Consider the following 27,870-nt stretch of genomic DNA (forward strand, 5'->3'; position numbering starts at 1 on the left):
AGTCCACGGAAATGAGAGAAAACTGGAATAAAATGGTCGACTTCGACCATGACAAACAACTATCCTGTGAAAATGACGAACATTTGAAATCATTCAAAGCAACGTTTTTGTTTTTTTATTTCCCAGCATGGCCTAGTGATCATTCATTGTGGGCCTTAAAGGGGTTATCCACTTGATCTTTAATTTTCACAAACATGTTGGTGGGTGGAGGGGGGTGTGTGATTTTGTGACAGTTATTAATACATAAGTATTACAAATTCTCCTCCTGTACTTCTTCCTCACAGATATCATTTTCCACTTCGAGAATATGAGAACAGAATCATGTGACCAGCTCCGCTCATCAGTCTCCTCCAATTGGAAAAACACATCACATGCGAAAATGCGAAAGCTCTATTTCCATTGGAGGAGACTGATGGGCAGGGCCGGTCACGTGATCCTCTAACAGCAGCCATTTTGAAAACAGAAGAGCTGTGTAAGTCCGTTTGGAGAAAAAAAAAAAAAAAGTGTAGGAGCAGAACCAATAATACCTATATATTAGGGTCACAAAATCAAGTCCTCAACGCATTTGTTAAAAAAAAAAAAAAAAAAAAAAAAAAAAAAAAAAAATATAGGAAAAGTCTACAGCCCCTTTAAGTGTGTAATTAGATATCCCCGTTTTGTTTTGTTTTTTTTCAAATTATCCGGAATTCGTCTTGGCAGTGATGAACTTGCTGAGCAAAGTGATTTAAAGCTTCCCAGTCAGTGACCGGAAACATCAGTGCAGCCCTAGAGGGGAGTAAACTACCAAGTATCAACTTCCCCTCCTTTACCCCAAGACCACCAAAGAGGAGCCGTTAATTCCCGGGGTGTAATCGAAGGGTTAAGTATTAACTCCTCCAGGACTCTAGACCACCAGGGCTCCTGGACTTTTTTTTTTTTTTTTTTTTTTAGAATTTTCTGTTGCATTTTACATTCTGAAAAATACGGTAAATTTTTGTGTGTGTGTCCCCCCCCCCCCCCCCCCCCGTTTTAAGCGAAACCAGGGAGTGCCCGAGGCCTCTCCAACATGTGCGGCTTAAGAAACTTCCAAGAGGTAGAGAAAAAACAAACATGTGTTTCCAATCTGCGCGGCCGGTGACTCCCAGCTCTTAGTCATCGTTTCCATGATTAAGAGGAAAGACTTTTTTTTCCCTGTATCCACCTTTTTATGTTTTGCTTTCCATAAAGATGTAAAGAATTTCCAATTTTTTCACCTAAAAAATTACCTGAAAGTTCTGTACACAGTATTCAGCGTAAAAGGCCCGTAACGACCCTGTGGGTTCGTCGTGCCACGGATCTTTCGGACTAATTAGTCTTCCTACGACTAGGGCTCATCTGATGGTTGTCACTTATTCCGCTTGACAAAGCAAAAGACGTTTCGCAGCCTCTGTGGGTTTCGCAACAGCAGAGCTTAACCACAGGCTCATAAGCCAAGTGCTCGCCATGTGCCCTTTTATTGCTTTATGTGAAATGTAGAAGTCGGAAAAGAGGAGACCACAAAAAGGAAGACACAAACCAAGAGCACAGAAACCGAAAAATAAAAATCAAGTTTTTAGATTAATTTTAAAGCCAAAAAAAATAAAAAGAAAAAACCTTGCACATAAATATGCGCACAGAATGGCCATCGTTGCAGGGCTAATGCAGAACTACCGCGCTGAGAACAAAAACGGGCAATGTCCACAGTATTGAGTATGAAAAAATGAAAAAGTCACCTTCTTTGCAAAACAGCGCCACATTTCTCCACAGGTTGTGCGTGGTACTACAGGTTTTACATGGTCGGTTCAGGTCCTGCAGTCAGGTCGGAATAAAACATCATCGTAGAGATTTTGCTAGAGAAATATCGGATTATCAAATGCTGAATTAAAGGAATTTTATTGTATTTTTTTTTAAATTTTACATACGAGTCCCCATAAAATTAAAACCAGATCATTGATTTATTTGTACAGGATTTTTATTTTCTAATTAGGTATCAAATTATATTCAAACATAAGTTATGTCTTTGATTAATATAAGAAAAAGGCGCAAATTCTGAATAAACGCGTTACGGCCTTGCGTACATATACAATATACATATATGAATTTAACCTATCAACAAATCTGGTACCTTGTATCATTGGTTGAATATCTGAAACATACAGACGAATGGCGAGCTTCATATTGAAAAAAAAAAAAAAAAAAAAAAAAAAGAGAACAAAAAAAATACAAGAAGACCAAGAAAAAAAAAAAAGCCTTGCGCTAAAATAAAAATATAGCACAACTTTATTTATTTATTTTTTTTTAGAAAAGGCTGTTCAAAATACTAAAACAAACATCGTCCCTTTATCCCCTCCCCCACCCTGGTATGAACTTTTGGTTGACTGTACACTTCCATTATACCATCTCTCTGTTGTTTCGGATGGCGCAACAAAGGATCATGCTGAAGATCATTCCGAAAATCTGCAAGATAAAAAGTTCATGGGTTAAAGAAGTTCTCAGTCTGAAATAATTTTATTAGGACAACAATTAGATGGCAGATCAGTAGATCAAGGGGGAATAGTGTGCCGGTTTGACTCTTGGTCCAATCAGCGATCGGTAGATCAAGGATAATTAGCCCGCCGGTCTGACTCTTGGTCCAATAAGCGATCGGTAGGACTACAGCGCTGGTCTCACTCCTGGATCCACTAGTGATCTGTAGATCAAGGAGGACTACAGCGCCAGGCTGACTCCTGGACCAATCAGTAGATCAAGTAGGACTACAGCGCAGGTCTGACTCTTGGACCAACCAGCGGTCATTTGATCAAGGAGGACTACAGCGCAGGTCTGACTCCTGGACCAACTAGTGAGCTGTAGATCAAGGACGTCTACAACACCAGGCTGACTCCAGGGCCAATCAGGGATCGGCAGATCAAGGATGACTATAGGCCTAGTCTGACTACTCAGTGATCAGAAGATCAAGGAGGATTATTGCACTTGTCTCACTCCTGAATCAACCAGCAATTAACAAATCAATGAGAATTACAGTACTGTTCCAACTCTTGGACCAACCAATGATCAAGGAGGACTACAGCGCCTGTCTGACTCTTGGACCAACCAGTAATTAGTAAATCAAAATGGACTACAGAGCTGGCCTCACTCCTGGATCAACCAGCGATCAGAAGATCAAGGAGTACTACAGCACAGGTCTTGACTCCTGGACCAACTAGTGATCAGGAAATTAAGGAGTAATACAGGCCTGGTCTGATTTCCCAGCGATCAGAAGATCAAAGATAACTATTGCACTTGTCTCATTCCTGAACCAACCAGCAATCAACCAACAGATCAACGAGGAATAAAGCTCTGTTACAACTCTTAGACCAACCAACAATCAGTAGATCAAGGAGGACTACAACGTCTGTCTGACTCTTGGACCAACCAGCAATTGGTAAATCAAGGTGGACTACAGAGATGGCCTGACTACTGGATCAACCAGCAATCAGAAGATCAAGGAGGACTGCTAAACCGACTCCTGGACCAGTCAATAATCTGGATACCTAGGAACTAATCTAACTCCAGGACCAACTAGAGATCAGTAGATCAAGGAGGGCTACAACACCAGTCTGTCTCCTGGATCAACCAGCAATTAGTAGATCAAAGAGTACTAGAGCGCTGGTCTGACTCCCGGGCCAACCAGTGGTCGGTAGAGCTAGGAGGACTACAGCTATATTTAGGCAACAAATGGTTCAGGCCATTTTAAAAGCTTATACCTCTGACATGCAGAATCTGCTGTAGATGCTTCTATACCGATACACAGCCTGCGGGATTCACCCCATCCCACAGCAGACTAATCTTACTTTCACGACCTGGATCAGCTGGTATGGGGTTCTTGACTAAAATTCAAGCGGTGCAAGTGGCGGACAGCCATACATACGTACCATGACCACTGCAATTCCAATTCCGACTGCTCCAATAATGTGAAACTTCTTGTTGAAAATTTCCGCGATGGCATTGGGACAACCCTGGAAAATTAAAAGAAATATTATAAATATCAAAGCCAGGTCAGAATATCCAATAATGTTGATTTTGTGGCAATTATTTTGACATGGGATGTCCAACCTTTTATTATATGCCCTGCCACGACTAGGGGGAGCTCAGGAGAATACTTCACACCAATGTATTACTGAGTATACAGGGAGCTCCCTCTAGTGGTGGCTGTAGGCAGCCCAAATTTTAGCATTTAAAGGTGTATTCTTGTTGCATCAATCATCACCTACCCCTTCTATATTTTCATGCTGCACCAATCCACAGATGGTTTACATTCCACCACATACAATAACTGCATGATAAAGACTAATCAAGACTACTATACCTGGACAGTTAATGCCTCCAATCCAGACTTGGGACAAATATCGGACAGGAGAGTTTCTGCTCCTATGACTTTACCGCAACAATCCAACTGCAAAATTAAACCACCAGAGGGCGTAACTTACAATACTGACAGTCAATAATAGCAAAAAACAGGTACTAAAATAAAAATAAAGATGAAAAAGGGAAAAAGGGGAGGGCTTAGTGGCCAAACATATATTACATATATAAAAATAAAAGGTAGACGATGAGGTAAAGGGGGCAGCCATGGGGCAGAGTTGGAGGGACGGAATCAACCAGCCAGTGGGTTGTGAGGGGAGGTTAAAGAGGGAAGGATGGCCAGCCAGCCAGGGGGAATAGAGGGTGGTTAAAGAGGGAGGGACAGACAGCCATGGGAGGGTCAAAGAGGGAAAGGCGGACAGCCATGGGAGGGTCAAAGAGGGAAAGGCGGACAGCCATGGGAGGGTCAGAGAGGGAAAGGCGGACAGCCATGGGAGGGTCAAAGAGGGAAAGGCGGACAGCCATGGGAGGGTCAAAGAGGGAAAGGCGGACAGCCATGGGAAGGGTCAAAGAGGGAAAGGCGGACAGCCATGGGAAGGGTCAAAGAGGGAAAGGCGGACAGCCATGGGAGGGTCAAAGAGGAAAAGGCGGACAGCCATGGGAAGGTCAAAGAGGGAAAGGCAGACAGCCATGGGAAGGTCAAAGAGGGAAAGGCAGACAGCCATGGGAGGGTCAAAGAGGGAAAGGCGGACAGCCATGGGAGGGTCAAAGAGGGAAAGGCGGACAGCCATGGGAGGGTCAAAGAGGAAAAGGCGGACAGCCATGGGAAGGTCAAAGAGGGAAAGGCGGACAGCCATGGGAAGGTCAAAGAGGGAAAGGCAGACAGCCATGGGAAGGTCAAAGAGGGAAAGGCAGACAGCCATGGGAGGGTCAAAGAGGGAAAGGCAGACAGCCATGGGAGGGTCAAAGAGGGAAAGGCGGACAGCCAAGGAAGGATTAAAGAGGGAGAGATGGACAGCTATGGGAAGATCAAAGAGGAAAGGGATGGGCAGCCAAGGAGGGTCAAATAGAGAAGGGACGGACAACCATGGGAGGGTCAAAGAGGGAGATACGGACAGCAAGGAGAAGGTCAAAATGAGACGGACAGACAGCCATGGGCGCAGTTAGAGATGAAGGGACGACCAGGTGGTCAAGACACTGACTTACCTAGCTGTCCTTAAGGGAAGGAGACAGAGGGGAGAAGCATGGAGAGAAAGAAAAAGAAGCAGAACAGCAAGATGATTGATGCTTTTTTTTGTAGGGGCCCGGAGACTTACAGCAAAATGAATGGACTTCAGGGTTTCCTTCAGAGCGGCGTCTTGGTTCTGCTTATATTTGTCGTAGGTCTCTGTGTAAAATGTCTGTAGTTCATTCACTACCTAAAGAGAAAGAACAAAAGCATCTCATGATTACAGCTCTGAAAATACAAAAAAAGAACTACAGTATGTCAGGAATTTCTGAAGGAAGAAGACAATGCGGTATGTGCCTGTACATAATACCGCCATACATTGCTCACAATACTAAAACTATATACAGCCCACATGCTTCAATGCCCAAACAATAACGCTCCCATTTTCAAGGGTACTCTAGGAACTGCAGATCCCTGGGCAGTTGCCCAGTCTGCCCACCCCTAACGTTGATCAGTCTAGTACTGCCATAATACGCGGATATTATACATTATACACATATAAAACGCAATTATTCATTGTATTTTACCCAATGACCAGAAAAATAATATATATATTTTTTTACCTTGTCCTTATTGGCAAAACCCCAGATTCCTGCCGCGATTTCAATGGCAAAAATGACGAGAAGGAAAGCAAAGAACTGAAGGGGGTTAAAAAAAACAAACAAAAAAAACAGTAACTAAAAATGCTCCATGACATCAATATACACACATTTACCGAGGCAAACAGCGCCACCGTTACCCCTTGGCCATGTCTGGTATTGCAACTCAGTGAAACCAAACGACTTACCAGTCCCAGCATGCACTCTGACTCCTGAATTGCACCACAGCATCCAAGGAAACCAACCAACATCATAAGGGCTCCAGCGCCAATCAAGATGTAGACCCCTACGAGAAGAAACACTGGAGATGCAATGTCCATCATAAACAAGGTGATTGTCCCCACTAGGGGGAGCTCATGAGCTTACTGTATACTATTTATCCATTGAGATCTATAATAAAACAGTATGCAGGAAACTTCTTAGCTCCCTGTGGTGGTGTCTGGAAGAAAATTTTTTTTTAAGTGCAACCTTCATTTTAGTTTAATTCATAAATCAATAGTACATATGAAAATGAGCAATTTTGCAAAATATCTTATCGGAGAAGTCTGCCTCTTTCTCCTCCTGGATTGATTTTTTTTACTCTCAATTCACAAGTAAAGTCTGGACATTTTTTCCTCATTACTGAGATAGGAGATGACAGCTGGTGCTTATAAAATTTTATGTAGAGGGGAGGAGCTAGAGGCAGACCCAGACATTCAAGGGAGGAGCTAGAGGCAGACCCAGACATTCAAGGGAGGAGCTAGAGGCAGACCCAGACATTCAAGGGAAGAGCTAGAGGGAGACACAAACATTCTAGGGAGGAGCTAGAGGCAGACCCAGACATTCTAGGAAGGAGCTAGAGGCAGACCCAGACATTCTAGGAAGGAGCAAGAGGCAGACCCAGACATTCTAGGAAGGAGCAAGAGGCAGACCCAGACATTCTAGGAAGGAGCAAGAGGCAGACCCAGACATTCTCCTGCAAGTTCTCCTAAAACGACATTAAATATAAAGTGTAACTGTTTCATGACACTTGCAGCAGAATGTTTGTGCCTGATTCTAGCTCCGCCCTAATAGAATCTTATGATTTGCAACTGTAATCTTCTCTCTCAGTAATGACAGAAGACACATTTTCCACCATGAATTAAAAGTGAAATTTCAGTCCAGGAGGAGAAAAAAAAAAAAAAAAAAGCAGATTTGTCTGATAGATATATTACAAAGTTGCTTATTTTCATGTGTACCATTGAATTACTAAATAAAAATTAAAACAATTCCCCTTTAGTTTTTGAATTCTATGTCTGCAGCTCAGCTTCAGGAAAAAATTGAGCCCTAATCGCTAAATATTGATAAAATTAAATGGGAAACTTACCAGTATAAAAGGAATTTGCGTTGGTATCTACCTCAAACATGGTCTTTGTCTGATTGTCGAACCGCAGCCATAGTCCTATTGCGAGAACGGCTGTTCCTGCCAGCTGTGGAGACACAGAACATGTATGTAGAACTGACTTATCGACAATGTCATAACGTGATAATTATCACACACGAGAGGGCAGGAGTCTCAGGGTCACAAAACAACTGGGTAGAGCAGTAATAGGGCAGCCTGACTCCCGACAGATGCACTCATCAGTATTCCAATTTATGAAATATACCAGAAATCGGTCAGACGGTAAGACTAACCACTGCTTTCTTACTTTACTTGATTTTTTTTTTTTTTACCCTGCCCTTCAACCATGCTCACATTTGTCATCACCGTTTTTGCTCGACTAATCTTCAACTCTCCTTCGCTATCCCCAAGCCCTTGCAACCTTGAACCAAATAATCTCCCCCTCTCTCTTACCCCCCCACCTCGCTTCATCTGCAGACATACTCCTTAACCTCAGACCTCTCCTACTAAAACACAATACAAGTCGGTCACTCTCTTTCACCCACCTGCTTTCCCTTTCTCTGTTTCTTCTCACTGCTGGTGACATATCCCCTAATCCTGGCCCCCTACCTCATAAATCCCACTAATACTCACCCCTAACTTTCTCACACTAAGAGAAACTACTGCAATCCCTCAAACTTAAAACCTGTGCCACTGACCCCCTCCCTCCCGCACCCTCTTTCTGGAGCACTTTGGAATGCTCGCTCCATCTGCAACAAGCTCCAAATGATCCACGACCTCTTTACCTCCCGCAAACTTTCCTTCCTGGCCCTCGCTGATACCTGGCTGACACCCCCTGACACGGCCTCCCCGGCTGCACAGTTATGTCGGCCTCCACTTTACCTACACTCCTCGCCATGCCAACAGACAAGGTGGAGGAGTGGGTTTCCTCCTTTCTAAACATTGCTCCTTCAACCCTATCCAACCCCCACCCTCCCTTATCCTCCCTTCTTTCGAGGTTCACTATGTCCGTATTTACTCTCCCTCTAATCTCCAAATGGCTGTCATATACCGACCACCGGGCTCAGCCACTGCCTTCATCGACCAAGTCTCCACCTGACTCCTCCACTTTCTCTCTTCTGACATCCCCACCATCATCATGGGGGACTTCAACATCCCCATTGACACCCACCAGCAAGCAGCCTCCAAACTCCTGTCACTTACCGCATCCTTTGGACTTACTCAGTGGTCCTCCACAGCCACCCACACAGATGGACATACATTAGACCTCATCTTCACCCGCCTCTGTTCCCTATCTAATCTCACAACTTCTCCCTTCCCCCCTATATGACCACCATCTACTCACCTTCTCATCCTTGTCCTCCTCACCTGCCCCCCCCATGTCCAGCCACTAGCACATCCTCGCAGAAACCTCACACACCTAGACATCCACAGACTCTCAGACTCCCTTCTACCTCTGTCCTCCATATCTTCACTCCACAACACGGACAGTGCCACCGCTTTCTACAACGCCACCCTCACATCAGCCATAGACTCAGTCGCCCCTCTCATGCATGGCAAAGTGCGACAAACCAATAGGCAACCCTGTCACAACAACCTCACCAAAAAACTTCGACAAGCATCCAGGGTCGCGGAGCGGTACTGGAAGAAAACACGCCTGCCAGACGGCTTCACTGCTCTCAAACAAGCTACATTTGCCTTTAAATCAGCCCTCACCTCTGCTAAACAAACTTTTTTCCCAAACCTTGTATCTTCACTATCCCACAACCCAAAACAACTGTTCAGCACATTCAACTCTCTCCTCCGCCCACCACTGCCACCTCCAACTCCCCTCATCTCTGCTGAGGACTTTGCCATCTACTTCAAAAACAAGATCGATTAAACAAGGCAAACCTTTACAGTTCCCCCACCCCAACCGCTCCACATACCAGACCTCTGCCCTTCTCTAATAACCTCCCTCTCCCACATCACTGAAGGAGAGCTTACTCATCTCCTTTCCAAATCACGCCTCACCATCTGTGCACTTGATGCCATCCCTTCCCTCCTGCTCCCCAACCTCACTGACATGATCATTCCAGCCCTAACCCATCTCTTCAACCTATCCCTAACTTCTGGTACCTTCCCCTCTGCCTTCAAACATGCCACCATAACACCCATCCTCAAAAAATCTAACCTTGACCCAACTGCTCTGCCCAGCTATCGCCCCATATCACTGCTCCCATTTGCTTCCAAACTCCTTGAACAGCATGTCCATGCTCAACTTTCCTCCCACCTCTCATCTAACTCCCTCCTTGACATACTGCAATCTGGCTTCCGCCCCCACCACTCCACTGAAACTGCCCTGACCAAAATTACTAATGACTTACAGCCAAAGCTAACAGACAGTTCTCCATCCTCCTTCTCGACCTGTCCTCTGCCTTCGACACAGTTGACCACTGCCTACTGCTACAGATTCTTTCTTCCCTTGGCATCAAAGACCTTGCCCTGTCCTGGATTGCCTCATACCTTTCTGACCGCACATTCAGCGTTTCCCACTCCCACACTACCTCCTCATCCCGCCCTCTATCTGTTGGAGTCCCCCAAGGCTCTGTCCTGGGGCCCCTACTTTTTTCCCCCCCATCTATACTCTTGGCCTAGGACAACTCATACAGTCCCATGGCTTCCAGTACCACCTGTATGCAGATGACACTCAGATCTACCTCTCTGGCCCAGATGTCACCTCTCTGCTGTCCAGAATCCCAGAGTGTCTATCAGCCATATCCTCCTTCACCTCTCGCTTCCTAAAACTCAATGTAGACAAAACTGAACTCATTATCTTTCCTCCATCTCACGTATCTCCCCTACCCGATCTATCTATTATGGTAAACGGCATCACGCTCTCTCCCGCACCTGAAATCCGCTGCCTCGGAGTAACTCTCGACTCTGCCCTGTCCTTCAAACCACACGTCCAAACTCTTGCCACCTCCTGTCGCCTCAAGCTCAAAAATATTTCCAGAATCCGTCCCTTCCTCAATCTACTAAAACTCTTGTACATGCCCTCATTATCTCCCCCCTTGACTACTGCAACACTCTCCTCTGTGGCCTCCCTGCCAACTCTCTTGCACCACTCCAGTCTGTCCTCAATTCTGCTGCCCGACTAATCCACCTCTCTCCTCGCTACTCCCCTGTCTCCCCCTCTGCAAATCCCTCCATTGGCTCCCAATTCCCCAACGAATCCAGTTCAAACTACTAACACTGACCTACAAAGCCATCCACAACCTTTCCCCTCCCTATATCTCTGAACTAATCTCCCAATACCTTCCCTCACGTAATCTTCGATCCTCCAAAGACCTCCTACTCTCCTCCGCACTTATTCGTTCCTCACACAACCGCCTCTAAGATTTCTCCCGAATATCCCCTATCCTCTGGAATTCCATGCCTCAACACGTCCGATTATCCACCACCCTCGGATCCTTCAAACGGAACCTGAAAACCCATCTTTCCAGGAAAGCTTACAGCCTGCAATAACCATTCTGCCGCCTCACCACCGCCTGAGCTGCCACCTCATCACCACCAGACCTTCTGTCTCTTCCTCACTAACCCGTAGAATGTAAGTCCGCAAGGACAGGGTTCTCTCCCCTCTGTACCAGTCCGTCATTGTAAATTTGTTTACTGTTAACGAGATCTATAACTTTGTATGTAACCCCCTTCTCATGTACAGCACTATGGAATTAATGGCGCTATATAAATAAATAATAATTACAAAGCAGCAGCACCATGCACAGTACATGATCATGTTGAGTACAGAAGATGGCAGTGATGGCTCAGCCCGTTTCTCCTGTGTTTTTTTCTTCTATATTTTTGTTTACTTCTAAAACTTTGCAAATTGCTTTACTATGGATTTAATCTTATTTCCTCAAAAAAACAAAACCCCTAATAAAATGAATTGCAAAGTTTTAGAACTGGACAAAAATTATAAAAGAAATGAAAAAAAAAATAACTTTTTCTTCATCTTTTTTGATATTAGGGGATTTTTTTTGTACAGAAAATACAAATCCCCCTAATAAAGTTATTTGCAACATTTTGTAACTTGACAAAACAAAATTCTAAAAAAAAAAAAAAAAAAAAAAAGTTATTAATCTGTCAATCAGCTTTCCCAGGAACAGATATAGGTAAAGAATGGCAGAATAAACTTGGAACAATCTCAGGATGACAAACGATCATAGTAAAAAGAGCTCAGTTTCCCTGCAGCGCCCCTACAGGATAAAAGAGGCATTACACCCCTTATAGGAAAAATGAGGCATTACACAATTCCTATGGAGGTTATTGGTATGGGTAAGTAATAAGGGCAAAAGACGCTCTCTGGAAGCAGAAAAGGGAAGGATGGCTTATTAAAGGGGAGTGGTTAAAGACAGTCCCAAAGCTGTCCAAATCCTAAATGCCGAAGTCATTAGCATGAAAAACTAGAAAAGTCCTCCCCCCTCCATCATCACTACTTTACATTACATATCTCTAGTTCTAAGAACCTCCGGATACAGTTACGTGCGTGACCGATCGCATGCAATTTTGAGGTTAGTGGCCCTTTAAGTAATAGTGGAAGCGACAGTCAGGTGAAACCGCCGCGCTCTACCCAAATTTTCCACAAAGACGACTCATTGTTCTCTGGTGTAAGGCGGTAATAATGAAGCCACGGATTACTGCTCAGACTGGTTTTTCCTCACATCGCTCAAAACTGGTGGAATGGAATTCTCGTACACTGAAACAATCACGTGAGCCGAGAACATGACCACTCGTCGTCTTCCGGACCATCTGGTTCTTTTTAAAAAAAATTAAAAAAAAAAAAAATGTATGATACTAAATTTTTTGCACTATACCCATAAATCAGAGGGATCAGGATGAGCAATATACTAGTGAATGAGGAGCCACAGGATGAGCAATGCACTAATGTATCAGAAGGCTCAGGATGAGCGCTGTACTCATGAATCAGGGGGCTCAGGATGAGTGGTATACTTGTGAATCAGGAGGCCCAGGATGAACAGTGCAGAGAAAATACCCATATATTTGTGTGATGACTGATGGGGGGGGGGGGGGGGAGGGTACAGGACATGGTCTCTAAATTTACAGTCTGTGGTAACTTCCTACACAACACTCGGCACTAATCCAAGAGAGTCAGATAAAGCGAAGGGCTGGAAATACTGAGCAAAGAAAACGGCGAGTGTTATGTTTCCGTAGCAACAGATTGACAGCAACAAATCTCCAAGCAACCGCTGTATGAACTCATGGTATGGTGTATGGGGGGGATGAGACTGTACAACGTGACTGCCAGAAGAGGAGAGATACTTCAGTCATCAATGACCGTGTCGCAGAGGGATTCCCCTCAGACAGCAGTGTCAATCACAGAGTACTCCCCGCCCATGATGTTGGCATCAGTCGTAGAGAGGTACGCGTCGAAGACAGCATCAGTAGGAGTGTGCCCCCTCAATAACATCTGCAGATCCCACTCCCGCACCAACAGCGCCAGCCACTCCCGCACCAACAGCGCCAGCCACTCCCGCACCAACAGCGCCAGCCACTCCCGCACCAACAGCGCCAGCCACTCCCGCACCAACAGCGCCAGCCACTCCCGCACCAACAGCGCCAGCCACTCCCGCACCAACAGCGCCAGCCACTCCCGCACCAACAGCGCCAGCCACTCCCGCACCAACAGCGCCAGCCACAACAGTTTTTCCAAAAAGGGGCTAGACGATGGCTCAGACTGTGACACATCTTGCCCCCGGCCAAAGATCGCTCTGTGCCGCTGATGCCAGCCAGTATACTTGTGAATCAGGAGGCCCAGGTCCACAAGTATAGAGCGATTGATGCCAGCCAGTCTACAACCAACAACTATAGCACAAGTGGGCAGTCCCAGGCCTAACCCAACCCCCATCAATGAGGAATAATGTACTTTTAAAAACAGTCGGGGGGCAGAATACGGGGGTATTGCTGGGAACGACACCCGCAGCAGGATGATGGGAATGATGACAGCAGAAGAGGAGGAGTGAGCTGACTTTATAGGAGGCAGTGACCAGTCCAAGCATGTGATGATGTTAGTGATGATGTGAGGAGGAGAAGGAGGAAGTTTGTGGGAAGTGACAGAAAAAGAAGAAACGTTCACAAGAAGTTCATGTCATATCACGTGGATGAAGCCCCACGGTCCAAATATTTCTATAATCTTATATATGTTGTGAAATTAGAATCCATTCACGACTACCAAGACCCTGAATCATGAGACGATCACATGATCTGTACCGAAAGTCATGGACAGTTATGTCTTTACACATGCCACAATGCTTAAAGGGGTAGAAGGTAAGGATCTGCGCTTCTCTGGATTCGGGCCATCCAGGCAGATAGTGAATGAAGAGGCGGCTGCGCACACAGTTCTCTACATTCACTTCTATGGGAGTCATGGAAAAAGCCTTGTGAGCGTTCTTGGCCAATGCCCACAGAAGTGACTATAGAGAGTATAGGGGTTGGTGGGACCCCAATTTCACCATCCATCTCACATCTATATCATTATCCTTCACAGATGCCAAAAATGTCTTGAATGGGGAAAAAAAACCCCTTTAAGATCCCAGATCCCACACCTAAGGCGGGGACACAGGCACCGGTTCAATCTCAGGTTTATTCTCCCCCATCCTTTCAGGACCACCCAGCTGTGAGTAAGGTTTGCATAAATGGCGGCGCCACCCCATTGATCCAGGACACCTCCAATTTTTGCCAGAATTGTGGCGCTAGACCTGCAAAATTTGTGACTTTCGGCAACTATGCAAGCAGTAGGTAGCTACGCCACGGTGCAATATCCCAAATATTGACACCCTATTACTCAAAAACGTCAGCAAGAGTCCACGGTTCTCACAAACCAAATGCCAAAATCATTCTCTGTCCCATCCCTTTAAATAGTCCCCAGACATAATTTTGCTCTGACGCCACTTATTAAAAAAACTATATCAAAACACCCAATAATCTTCATATGGCGCGGCGCTGAGAGCTCAGCCCTGTTTACACCAGGCAGCCGCGGTTCACGCGAGGGCCATTAGGAATATACAAGGGCAGCTGTATTATAACCAAAAACAACCCCATAATAATACTCAAGGTCATAAATGGAGTACAAACACATGTCAGGCTTATTTATGGGGTGACGTCTAAGGGAAAATACATGTCTGAATATAAAAGGGGATGTATACTTTTGCAAACAATTGTAAGTATTTTTTTTTAAGCTCCAATGCCATAATAATAATAATAAATAATATTAAAAAAAATGAAAAGTGAACGATTAAAGAAATATCTGATTCTACTGAAAACCTATGTGTTGCCATGGTTACAGATTATAAATAAACCCCTCTCCTAAGCAGAGAGCACCCCTCACTGTAATGTCACCAGCCCCCCACTATGATTGTCATAAGCCCACCTAAGACCACCCCTCTCCATCCCTGTGATGTCACCAGCCCTCCTGAGATGAGGACATCCCCTCTAAGCATATGTTCCCACGGTCAGTAAACGCTGTGGGTTGGATGCTGCGTATCTCCGCAGCGTCAAACCCTTGAAATCCCAACCCCACTATGCGTCCTGGGACGCCTCCATCTCCGCTGCCTAAATTTCCCATTCACTATCATTAGAGGCGGTAAAACCGCATTATCTTCCAAGTCACATGCGTATTAAATGCGGGAACGCAGCTTACTACGCATGTGTACCAATTTAAATAACGTCTTACCTTGTTTCAGCCTCAAGTTCCCATTCACTGCAGTTCTCACGATGAGCTGAGCTGACCGCGAGAACTGCTGTGCACGTGACCGCCGGGGACTGAGCTATCTCTGTTCATCAGCGATCATAAGCTTAAAGCTCTGCCGTGTCTGGATGTCAGGCTGAATGGTGGCATAATGCCACCGTTCAGCAAAAGGCGTCCAGATGTAGCAGAGCTGAACTCGTCGTGGGACATTATGGATTATCTTCTCGGCGGACAGGTATGATATATTGTTGCTTTTTTATTTTATTTCTTTTACAGGAGACGAGGGCTTCGCTTGGATTACGCGATGCAGTAAGTATGGTTTAATTAAGATCTATTACAGGAGTCAGTGTCATTATTTCAATTAAAGGACTTTATTCTGGCTGTGTCTTTATTTACCATGTAACTATAGGATTAGTAATGGATAGGTGTCTCATAGAAGCCTCTCCATTACTAAGCCGTGGGGTTGATGTCACCAGACAATATAACGGTGACATGAACCGCACAAATATTACCCCACTTGCCACTGCTACAGGTCAAGTGGTAAGAGCCAGGTAAAGTGCCACAATTGGCGCATCTTTGGATGCACCAATTGTGTGGTGGCTGCGAGCTGGTATTTTTAGACTGGTGACGGCCAAAATCCATGGGCCTCACCAGCCTGAGAATACCAGGCCGCAGCTGTCTGCTTTTTCCTTGGCTGGTTAACAAAAATAAGGGGACCACACACTTTTTTTTTGTTGAGGGGATCCCACTATGTTTGCTAACCATTCAAGGTAAGCAGACTGCTGTGGCCTGGTATTATGAGGCTGGCAAGGTTCATGGATATTGGATCCTTACCAGCCTGAAATACCAGTCCCAGTAGTCTGCTTTACTCTGGCTGGTTAACAAATATAGGAGGACCCTACGCCATTGAAAAAAAAAAAAAATTATTAAAAAGGAGGGGGACCTCTCTCTGTTTTCCTCCACTTCCTGTGTCGTGAACTTCTGGCTGTGTCACAAGATTCACCATTATGTAAATTAGCACACATGCGTAGTAAGCTGCATGTGATTAGGAAGATTACGCGGTTTTACCGCATCTAATGATAGTGAATGAGTAATTTACGCAGCTACATATATTGACATGCTTAGGTCTGGAAAGACACGCCACATGTCCGTCTCTGCGGGTGAGCCGCGGGCATTGGATTTCTTGAAATCCCATCCACTATGCTGTAACAGCTGGAGAAGCTGCAGGTTGGATGCTGCGAATGTACGCAGCGTCCAACCCGCAGCGTTTACTGACCGTGGGAACGTACCGCAATATATCTGCAAACTGGAAATCATTTTTTTTTTTTCCTTCCCAGAAGCCAACTTTCAATTAGCTTTATTTCAATTGACCGAAAAAAAAACAAAAAACGCATCAAAAACGCAGGTGACCTGTCAGTAACCTCAGATGCAGATTTCACCTGCGTCAAATCCTGAGGAAATACTGAACCATTACTGATCGTGTGCACATACCCTTGCTATGATGTCACCAGCACTCCAAAGCCGAGTGCACCCCCTCACTGTGATGTCACCAGCCCTCCTGAGATGAGGACATCCCTTCACTGTGATGTCACCAGACCTCCTAAGCCGAGAGCACCCCCTCACTGTGATGTCACCAGCCCCTCCTGAGATGAGGACATCCCTTCACTGTGATGTCACCAGACCTCCTAAGCCGAGAGCACCCCCTCACTGCGATGTCACCAGCCCTCCTGAGATGAGGACATCCCTTCACTGCGATGTCACCAGACCTCCTAAGCTGAGAGCACCCCCTCACTGTGATGTCACCAGCCCTCCTGAGAGGAGGACATCCCTTCACTGTGATGTCACCAGCCCTCCTGAGAGGAGGACATCCCTTCACTGTGATGTCACCAGCCCTCCTGAGATGAGGACATCCCTTCACTGTGATGTCACCAGCCCTCCTGAGATGAGGACATCCCTTCACTGTGATGTCACCAGCCCTCCTGAGATGAGGACATCCCTTCACTGCGATGTCACCAGCCCTCCTGAGATGAGGACATCCCTTCACTGCGATGTCACCAGCCCTCCTGAGATGAGGACATCCCTTCACTGCGATGTCACCAGACCTCCTAAGCCGAGAGCACCCCCTCACTGTGATGTCACCAGCTCTCCTGAGAGGAGGACATCCCTTCACTGTGATGTCACCAGCCCTCCTGAGATGAGGACATCCCTTCACTGTGATGTCACCAGCCCTCCTGAGATGAGGACATCCCTTCACTGCGATGTCACCAGCCCTCCTGAGATGAGGACATCCCTTCACTGCGATGTCACCAGACCTCCTAAGCCGAGAGCACCCCCTCACTGTGATGTCACCAGCCCTCCTGAGATGAGGACATCCCTTCACTGTGATGTCACCAGCCCTCCTGAGATGAGGACATCCCTTCACTGTGATGTCACCAGCCCTCCTGAGATGAGGACATCCCTTCACTGTGATGTCACCAGCCCTCCTGAGATGAGGACATCCCTTCACTGTGATGTCACCAGCCCTCCTGAGATGAGGACATCCCTTCACTGCGATGTCACCAGACCTCCTAAGCCGAGAGCACCCCCTCACTGTGATGTCACCAGCCCTCCTGAGAGGAGGACATCCCTTCACTGTGATGTCACCAGCCCTCCTGAGAGGAGGACATCCCTTCACTGTGATGTCACCAGATCTCCTAAGCCGAGTGCACCCCCTCACTGTGATGTCACCAGCCCTCCTGAGAGGAGGACATCCCTTCACTGTGATGTCACCAGCCCTCCTGAGAGGAGGACATCCCTTCACTGTGATGTCACCAGCCCTCCTGAGAGGAGGACATCCCTTCACTGTGATGTCACCAGCCCTCCTGAGATGAGGACATCCCTTCACTGTGATGTCACCAGCCCTCCTGAGATGAGGACATCCCTTCACTGTGATGTCACCAGCCCTCCTGAGATGAGGACATCCCTTCACTGTGATGTCACCAGCCCTCCTGAGATGAGGACATCCCTTCACTGCGATGTCACCAGCCCTCCTGAGATGAGGACATCCCTTCACTGCGATGTCACCAGCCCTCCTGAGATGAGGACATCCCTTCACTGCGATGTCACCAGACCTCCTAAGCCGAGAGCACCCCCTCACTGTGATGTCACCAGCTCTCCTGAGATGAGGACATCCCTTCACTGCGATGTCACCAGCCCTCCTGAGATGAGGACATCCCTTCACTGCGATGTCACCAGCCCTCCTGAGATGAGGACATCCCTTCACTGTTATGTCACCAGACCTCCTAAGCCGAGAGCAGCCCTTCACTGTGATGTCACCAGCCCTCCTGAGATGAGGACATCCCTTCACTGTGATGTCACCAGCCCTCCTGAGAGGAGGACATCCCTTCACTGTGATGTCACCAGATCTCCTAAGCCGAGTGCACCCCCTCACTGTGATGTCACCAGCCCTCCTGAGAGGAGGACATCCCTTCACTGTGATGTCACCAGCCCTCCTGAGAGGAGGACATCCCTTCACTGTGATGTCACCAGCCCTCCTGAGATGAGGACATCCCTTCACTGTGATGTCACCAGCCCTCCTGAGATGAGGACATCCCTTCACTGTGATGTCACCAGCCCTCCTGAGATGAGGACATCCCTTCACTGTGATGTCACCAGCCCTCCTGAGATGAGGACATCCCTTCACTGCGATGTCACCAGCCCTCCTGAGATGAGGACATCCCTTCACTGCGATGTCACCAGCCCTCCTGAGATGAGGACATCCCTTCACTGCGATGTCACCAGACCTCCTAAGCCGAGAGCACCCCCTCACTGTGATGTCACCAGCTCTCCTGAGATGAGGACATCCCTTCACTGCGATGTCACCAGCCCTCCTGAGATGAGGACATCCCTTCACTGCGATGTCACCAGCCCTCCTGAGATGAGGACATCCCTTCACTGTTATGTCACCAGACCTCCTAAGCCGAGAGCAGCCCTTCACTGTGATGTCACCAGCCCTCCTGAGATGAGGACATCCCTTCACTGTGATGTCACCAGACCTCCAAAGCCGAGAGCACCCCCTCACTGTGATGTCACCAGCCCTCCTAAGCCGAGAGCACCCCCTCACTGTGATGTCACTGCCCCAGACGAGACAAGGTTTCCCCTTCACTATGATGTCCCAAGCCCTCCTAAAACGAGACTACCCTCTCACTTTGATGTCACCAGCCCTCACTGTGATTGTCATATACCCTCCTGAGATAACCCCTTCTCCATTCCTGTCATGTCACTAGGTCTCATGAGATGAGAACCCCCCCTCACTGCGATTGTTATAAGTTCACCTAACCCTTCACCATCCATGTGATGTCACCAGCCTTCCCGACATGAGGACATGCCCTCTCACTGTGATGTCACCAGCCCTCCAAAGCCAAGTGCACTCCCTCACTGTGATGTCACTACCCCACCCGAGACAAGGCTTCCCCTTCACTACGTCACGAGCCCTCCTAAAAAAAGAGACCACCCTCTCACATTGATGCCACCAGCCCTCACTGTGATTGTCATATACCCTCCTGAGATAACCCCTTCTCCATCCCTGTGATGTCACTAGGTCTCCTAGGACCCCTGATTGTAGGTTGTGCCTGGTATTGCAGGAGAGAAGCTGCAAAGAGCAGCTATGAAGGACTTAGCTTGACTACAGTGGCATGTAAAAGTTTGGGCACCCCTGGTCAAAATTACTGTTACTGGCCTTTCCTAACGATGATAGTGAACAAGCCATAACCCTAACAGTCTAATTAAGGTCCGAAACCTTGGTCAAAGTTATCTGAGCACACGAATCTGAAAGGTGCACAAACTTTTGATTTAACTGTTCACAATAACAGTAATTTTGATCAGGGGTGCCCAAACTTTGACATAACACGTTTTTAAATGGATTTCAAAAAAACAAAAAAAAAAATCTCATTCACCTGAATACGTGGTGTTTTTCATACAGACGTTTTATGCAAAAGGGTTTTTTTTTTTACCCAGAAATAGCGCCACTCTTGCTCACAAGCAGTATGGCACTACAGCTTATTAAAGGAGGAGTTCAGGTTTAGAAAGACATGGCAGCTATCTTTTAAAAATGGCGCCACACTTGTCTACAGGTAGTGTCTGGTATTGCGGCTTAGCCACTGAAGTAAATTGGGCTGAGCTGCGACACTAAACGGAACTTGTGGACTGGTGTGACGTAGTTTTTGAAAGAGAGCAACCACATTTTTCTACTTCTGTAAAATCTCTTTAAAGATGACCCATCATTTGCTATAAATATATATATATTTTTTTTAACTTTCTAAAACGCAGCCGTTCTCCTGAATCCGGCGTTGTATTTCTTTTGATCCTGCGCCTCTCTGTTCCAGAGATATGGCTTCTTTCTTTCCTGTATGTAAATCTAGTCATCTTATCCAATTACGCGTGATCCTCAAGAAAACTCCCATGAGGAACTGAGGACCACGCCCACTTGTCTAAAAAAAATAAAATAAATTTATATACAGGGAACTGAAGGCCATATCTCTGGAACGGAGAGGCGTAGGAACAAAAGAAAAACATCACCGGATTCAGAAGAACAGCGGCATTTATGCTAGGTAAAGAGTACCCAATTATGGTAAGGTTCTGTTTAAAGGGGTTGTCCGATCTACAATAATTTTTCGCCTACGCATTATGCTGGACTGCTGCACGTTTTTCTATTTTCTAGCGACCACTGGAACTCAGTGAATTAGCACTTATCACCCACCTGAAAAAAAAAAATCTGAACATTGGAATATCCCTTTAATCTGTCCAAGCTGCAATACCAGATACAGCCAAGGACCAAGAGTGGCGCTGGTTTTGAAAAAAAAAAAAAAATATATTATATATATATATATATATATATATATATATATATATATATATTTTACACACATGATTGGACTGTCTCCTCTTTTTTAATGACTGACCCAAAATTATCAGTAGTAACATACACCTCATGAATAGAAGGAATCATATTTTCTGTTATGGAAGAAAAGAACATTTGACGTACAGAAACCAGAAGAAATACGAGGAACGGAAATGAAACGGCGCCCCTTGATAGTCCCTCACACTCCATGCGAAACCTGATCAACAATCCTTGCAGTGAAGGCGTGGAGGCCTTGTGACATCACAGCAGACGGATGATTACCACTGCACAATGGCCTTTTCAAGACCGCAGATCAAGAATGGCAAGTATTTCAGAAGAAGGGTCACAGAAGAGGCGGCCTGAGCTAATATTTACAATTCTAACCTTTCTTCTTCATGCTATCTACAGCAGACGGAAGCTCATCATAGAACATTCCCTTAGGAATCTTGAAGAATCAACTAGTAATGGTCATCAGCTCAGACCCTAAAGCTGTCCATACACCTTAAGTCTGAGCACTTAGCAGCCAGCCATCTATCCTGACCCTTCCCTGCCCCCCTCAAAAAAATGCACACCCAGCTTGCCCAAACATTCATGCGTTTCCAATGAGAAAAAGGATAAAATAAGCCAAAACCAAAGCCTATCTTCCCAGGAAACAGAAGGACTGGGCCTATGGATTCAACATGCCCCATCATTCTCCTTCCCAATCGATAAAATTGTCAGCCTGTCTCGCCAAAACTCATCCAACTTTATTCTAAGGTGTAAAGTGGCCGTTAAATGCAATCCATTTGACAATAGGAAGAGGTTCTTAAAGGGAACCTTTCACTGGATTTTATTTAAACCAAGTTCTTTCTCCAGTTGCCGCTACTCCACTGATTCGGAAACAGTTTTTCTTTTTCTTCTGTGCCCTGCCGTTCCAGAGTTATGCCCATCGGTAATAAAGTGCGGGTTCCCTTTAACTGGGTGTGTACCACCGAACTTCTGGGGGGCGTGGCCTTGTTTTGATTGGTTAGCATCAGAGGAGAAATGGCAAACGCCCACAGAGAAGTTCTTTGGTATACACCCAGTTAGCTGAAGGGTAAATCGGCACCTTTATTTCCGAGGGGCATAACTTTGGAACGGAGGAGCACAGAGAAAAAAGAAAAACTGTTCCAGAATCAGTGGACCAGTGGCAAATGGAAGAAGTATTCAGTTTAAATAAAATAAGTCCAGTAAAATATCCCCTTTAAGTATTAAAAGTTATCAATGAAAAAGATAGGTGATAATTTGCAAATCGGTGGGGGTCCAATCCTTAAAATGAGGTTCTGAAATTCACTGTTGGGATCCACAACTTATCTTAGCTTCGCATAGGTGATAAGTAGTGATGAGCGAACGTGCTCGGATAAGGTGTTATCTGAGCATGCTCGGGTGCTAACAGTGTCTTCGGCATGCTCGATACATATGTTCGAGTACTCACGGATGCATGTCTTGCGGCTGTTAAGACAGCCACAACACATGCAGGGATGGCCAGTTTTGTCGAAAAGCTGCGGGGAATCGAACATATTTTTCGAGCACCACTCCCTCTTGACCTCAGACCGTGAAACCCAAGTGTGCGAATTAGGCCTAACCATGAGACTTTTGTTCAGGAGAATGGTGCATCCAACCTTCTCTGATGGAACTATGACTGTATAAGTCTTAACCCAACCAAATCTATGGTGCTCTTGAGATAAGTGGCGCCAGATGGATTCGGTAGAAGCTTAGCTCCTCATTCTCTGTAGGAATTATGACCTTTCGGTAGAGGAAAAAAAAAAAATTTGAGAAACACGTGCATGTTTAACAGACAAAGTCTGGGTACCGGTGCCAGGTGGGTGCCAACAAGCCACTCGGTCCCAAAAAAAACAAAACTAACACCAATTGTTGTACGTCACAGTCTCGGAACCTTGTGGGATTTCTCCTTTAAAAGCGACTGGTGAGAAGGACGCACAATCCTCCCTTTATGAGGCATTTCTCCTGCCAACGTTTGCGAAACAATGAACAGACATGTAGGCCGGACCCAAGGCGCAGCTCCACGCCCTGACAAATCACGACAGCGGCAGAGCTAATCATGTCAGCCACAGAAACAGAGGAGTCCTCGGAGCATCGTCTCAGGAGGGGTGGGAGAAGGCTCCGACATAACAACCCCGCCGGAGTGGGGACTCCCTAAAGAGGTCACCGTATGACAAATCCAGCCAGGAGGCGGCAGAAAAACAGGACTACGGCTTCCAACAAGGACAGGTCCCAGAAGGAAGAGGATCTCAGAGCTTAAAGATGACCCATCACTTGTCACTAACACGTATATTTTTAAAATTTGGTGTAAATGCTGCTGCTCTCCTGATTCCGGCGATGTTTATCGCTTCTCCCTGCGTCTCTCCGGTCCCGAGATATGGCCATTTCTTTCCTACAGTGGGGAAAATAAGTATTTGATACGCTGCCGATTTTGCCGTTTTCCCCACCTACAGAGAATGGAGAAGTCTGTAATTTTTATCGTCGGTACACTTCACCTGAGAGAGACAGAATATAAGAATAAAATCCAGAAAAATCACATTGTAGGATTTTTACAGAACTTAATATTTGGTACAGAAACCTTTGTTTGTAATTACAGAGGTCAGACGTTTCCTGTAGTTCTTGACCAGGTTTGCACACATTGCAGCAGGGATTTTGGCCCCTTCCTCCATACAGATCTTTCAGGTTTTGGTGCTGTCGCTGGGCAACATTGAGTTTCGGCTCCCTCCAAAGATTTTCTACTGGCTAGGCCACTCCATGACCTTGAAATACTTCTTACGGAGTCACTCCTTGGCTGTGTGTTTCAGGTCATTGTCATGCTGGAAGACCCAGCCACAACCTGCGTTCAGTGCTTTTACTGAGGGGAGGATGTGGTTGTCCAAAATCTCAAGATACATGACCCCCAAAATATGATGTTTCCCCCACCATGCTTCATGGTTGGGATGGTGTTCTTTGGGTTGTATTCATTCTTTTTCCTTGAAACACAAGTGTAGTTCATACCAAAAAGTTCTATTTTGGTCTCATCTGACCACATGACCTTCTCCCATGCCTCCTTTGGATCATCCTGATGGTCACTGGCGGACTTCAAATGAGCATGGACATGTGCTGGTGTGATCAGAGGGACCTTTTGTGTCCTGCAGGATTTTAATCCATGATGGCGTAGTGTGTTACTAATGGAAATGCTTGAGACTGTGGTCCCAGCTCTCTTCAGGTCATTGATCAAGTCCTCCCGTGTAGTTCTGAGCTGATTCCTGACCATTCTCTCAGCCATCCTTACCCCACAAGGCAAGATCTTGCATGCATCCAAGGAAGATTGATAGTCATCTTGTGTTTCTTCCATTTCCTAATAATTGTGCCAACAGTCGTTGCCTTCTCACCAAGCTGCTCGCCTATTGTCCTGTAGCCCATCCCAACCTTGTGCAGGTCTACAATTTTGTCCCTGATGTCCTTAGGCAGCTGTTTGGTCTTGGCCATGGTGGAGAGGTTGGAGTGCGATTGACTGTGTGGACAGGTGTCTTTTAGAATAGGTAATGAGTGCAGAGTAGGAGGCTTCTTAAAGAAAAACTAACAGGTCTGTGAGAGCCAGAATTCTTGCTGGTTGGTCGGTAATCAAAGATTTATTTCATACAATAAAATGCAAATTAATTATGTAAAAATCCTACAATGTGATTTTCCGGATTATCTTTTTAGTTTCTGTCTCTCACAGGTGAAGTGTACCTACAATAAAAATGACACACCGCTCCATTCTTTGTAGGTGGGAAAACTTGCAAAATCGGCAGCATATCAAATACTTAATTTCCCCAAAGTATATATAAATCTAGTCCTATTAGCCACGTGGGTGTGTTCACCAACTCTTCTCTATGGGAATTTTCTTGATGACTACACCCTCTTGCTAACAAGACTAGATTTATATACAGGAAAGAAGGGGTCATATCTCAGGAATGTAGAGGCGCAGGAACACAAGAAAAACATCGCCGGATTCAGGAGAAGAGCGCAATTTACACCAGGTTAAAAAAAAACACACAAAAAAAAACAAACAACATTCATGACAGGTGACATATCCTAAAATTACATTTTTAGGACAAGTGATGGATCCACTTTAAAGAGGTTCTCCTGTTGGACAATTTTGCCATGATGAGCCAACTTCCAGCTCTACTGCTGCCGGAACCCTAGTGATCATCTGTGATGGAACCTGAGCGCAAGTGTTCAATTTCCCTACAGCGCCACCTTCACGAGAAAAGAGACATTACACAATTCTCATGAAAATCTTAAAAACTGCCAAAATTACGCAACAAGGACATGTTTGATCCTCCCAAGCGATGGCCTTCAAAGACCTGGGTCTTCTGATCTGAACTTACAGCCTCACATATGGCCACCACCTGTGGTTAGACCGGGCATTGAGGGCCGTCTGGCTTTAGAGATGTGGCCTATTTTACGGCAGCTTTTCCATAATAGCTCATAATTATGGAATTGCTTTCTATGCAGTTTCCTATAAAATGAGCAAAGGTCCAACACCATGTTGGGTGGCAAATCATGGGCAATGGTCCAAAGAGCCACCTGTCCAAGCGACTTCAGCATGACAGCACATCTGCTGCCTCCATCCATCTTTATCACCCCTAGAGGAGGGGAAGGGAGTGTTCTCCTTCATGGAGTTGTCCATTTTGGTCACATTTGGTCCCCAGAAGAAGGTTGATAGGAATAAGCTCCATGACAGTGACACCTGGGATCCTTTGATCTCTGCTCTCCCGCCCTTCCCTAGTGATCTCCACCACCATAAAGCAAAACAATCCCAACATCTGTACATTCCATCACGGCCCAGATGCTAACTCCATTACCATGACCTTGTACGAAGGGGTTAACAGCTGCCTATGGGGGCTGGTGGGGGTGTCTGAGTCCCAAAAATGGGCAAACCGGTCGCTTTTTAGTATCTGTAGAACTACAAGTGCCATCACACTTCCCTAGACAGACACTGGGAAAACTGTGGGATTAATTCCTACCCTTGTTCCTGAGTGGGACTACAATTCCCAGCAGCCAGACGACAAGTTATACTACGCGGAGAACAACAAGTACCATCAGATCAAATCACTTTATCTACCTGTATACCTGGCGCACGCTCGCAGTAATAAAACGAGTGCCAATTTTTTTAGGCCACCCAGCAATTAAATACCAGCGCGTACTGTTGTAGGACTACAAGTCCCAGCATCTATAAAAATCACACCAGACACTGGAAGAAATTCGGGCAGAACTAAAAGTCTCAGCCATTCAAAACACTAAAAAGGGGGCTTCAATTCTAGACATAGGGCGGGCCGTAAAAAGTAGAAGCGCAACCAGCCAGCGTGTTTTTTTTTTGTGGAACTACAAGTCCCAGGCAAGGGCAACTGCCCAGATAAAAAAGGAAGGTTTAACGTATTCTGAATAGAGTAGAACTACAAGTACCAGCATGTTGTTGTTGGCGGTGATGGGGTAAATATTACATACTATGTGGGGGGGAGGGGGGTAAAAAAAAAATAAAATAAAAAAATAATAAAAAGAGTACAAGTTCCAGCACACCCATTCCAGTGCAGGGAAGGAATAAAGGTGAGGTTCTGTGTTGTGTCTGCGCTACAGCTACGTAGTATGGTAGAACAAAAAACAACAAGATGGAAATTATATATATATAAACAAACAAACAAAAAAAAAACAAAAACGAACAAACGCATAAAATACAAAATATAGAACGACATACTATACATAACGGCATATGACCATACACAAAATATGAGATAATACACATGTAAACCACAACATAATACAGGCTGCAACACATAAACCACAACATATAACTGCATAAACACGTAATACACAACATATAACCACAAAGCATAAAACATACTATTAGACAACATATAAACATAATACAGAACATATAACCACAGAAAAACACAAAGATAGTAAAACACAGCCTAACACATAAAACACAGCATATAACCATAAAACACAACATAACAGGTAACAAAGCACAACATATAACACATAAAACACAGAATATAACCATAAAACATAACAGGTAACAAAACACATAAAACACAGAATATAACCATAAAACATAACAGGTAACAAAACACATAAAACACAGAATATAACCATAAAACATAACAGGTAACAAAGCACAACATATAACACATAAAACAACATACAGGATAAACCCAGCATAATACAGCGTATAAACCAGAACATGTAAGATAACGCACACCACAGCGACGACACAACACGTAAGTCACAATAACACAGCACATAACAAAACACAAAATGAAACACAGCACATAACAAAACCGCAGAAAACACAAAGTAACAACCACAGGAGTAAAGTTCCCAGCAGAGAGGCATCAGCTCTACATCCTGAGCTCAGACCTCCCTGCCCCCTCCAACCTTCCTTCACCCCCCTCACATGTGCCCGCAGAGCTCACACTCACCCAGAAGATGAAATTGAAGGCGAAGAGCAGGTATTTGATGCACTTGGTTCCCCCTTTGACGGGCATGATGGAAGTAGTGTGTGCTGAACTCCGGAGAAGTTGCTAATGTCCCTCCAGCAGCAGCAGGGTGTGCCTCACTGCCTCTGCCTCCCCAGCCCTGCCTTACAAGCAATGCTGCCTCCCAGCCTCTGCTCTGGCGCCCTCTGCCGGCGGACGCTCCCACTGCAGGCTCAGGTTACTGCCACACCTTCAT

General features: G+C 45.7%; 1 protein-coding gene across 1 annotated transcript; it reads right to left on the reverse strand.

Moving 5' to 3' along the window:
* Window positions 1-1,951: 1,951 nt before the first annotated feature.
* On the reverse strand, window positions 1,952-27,870 carry CD9 (CD9 molecule). Its single transcript, XM_073567768.1, has 8 exons — window positions 27,618-27,870; window positions 7,511-7,613; window positions 6,354-6,451; window positions 6,130-6,204; window positions 5,655-5,756; window positions 4,343-4,429; window positions 3,909-3,992; window positions 1,952-2,454 (listed from the first exon to the last, which is right to left on the reverse strand). Exons 1-8 carry the CDS (start codon window positions 27,681-27,683, stop codon window positions 2,389-2,391), a joined length of 681 nt encoding a protein of 226 aa, XP_073423869.1. The 5' UTR covers window positions 27,684-27,870; the 3' UTR covers window positions 1,952-2,388.

The sequence above is a fragment of the Dendrobates tinctorius genome, unplaced genomic scaffold (assembly GCF_039654945.1).
Source record: "Dendrobates tinctorius isolate UK_male_01 unplaced genomic scaffold, ASM3965494v1 ptg000020l, whole genome shotgun sequence".
NCBI classification, from domain to species: domain Eukaryota; kingdom Metazoa; phylum Chordata; class Amphibia; order Anura; family Dendrobatidae; genus Dendrobates; species Dendrobates tinctorius.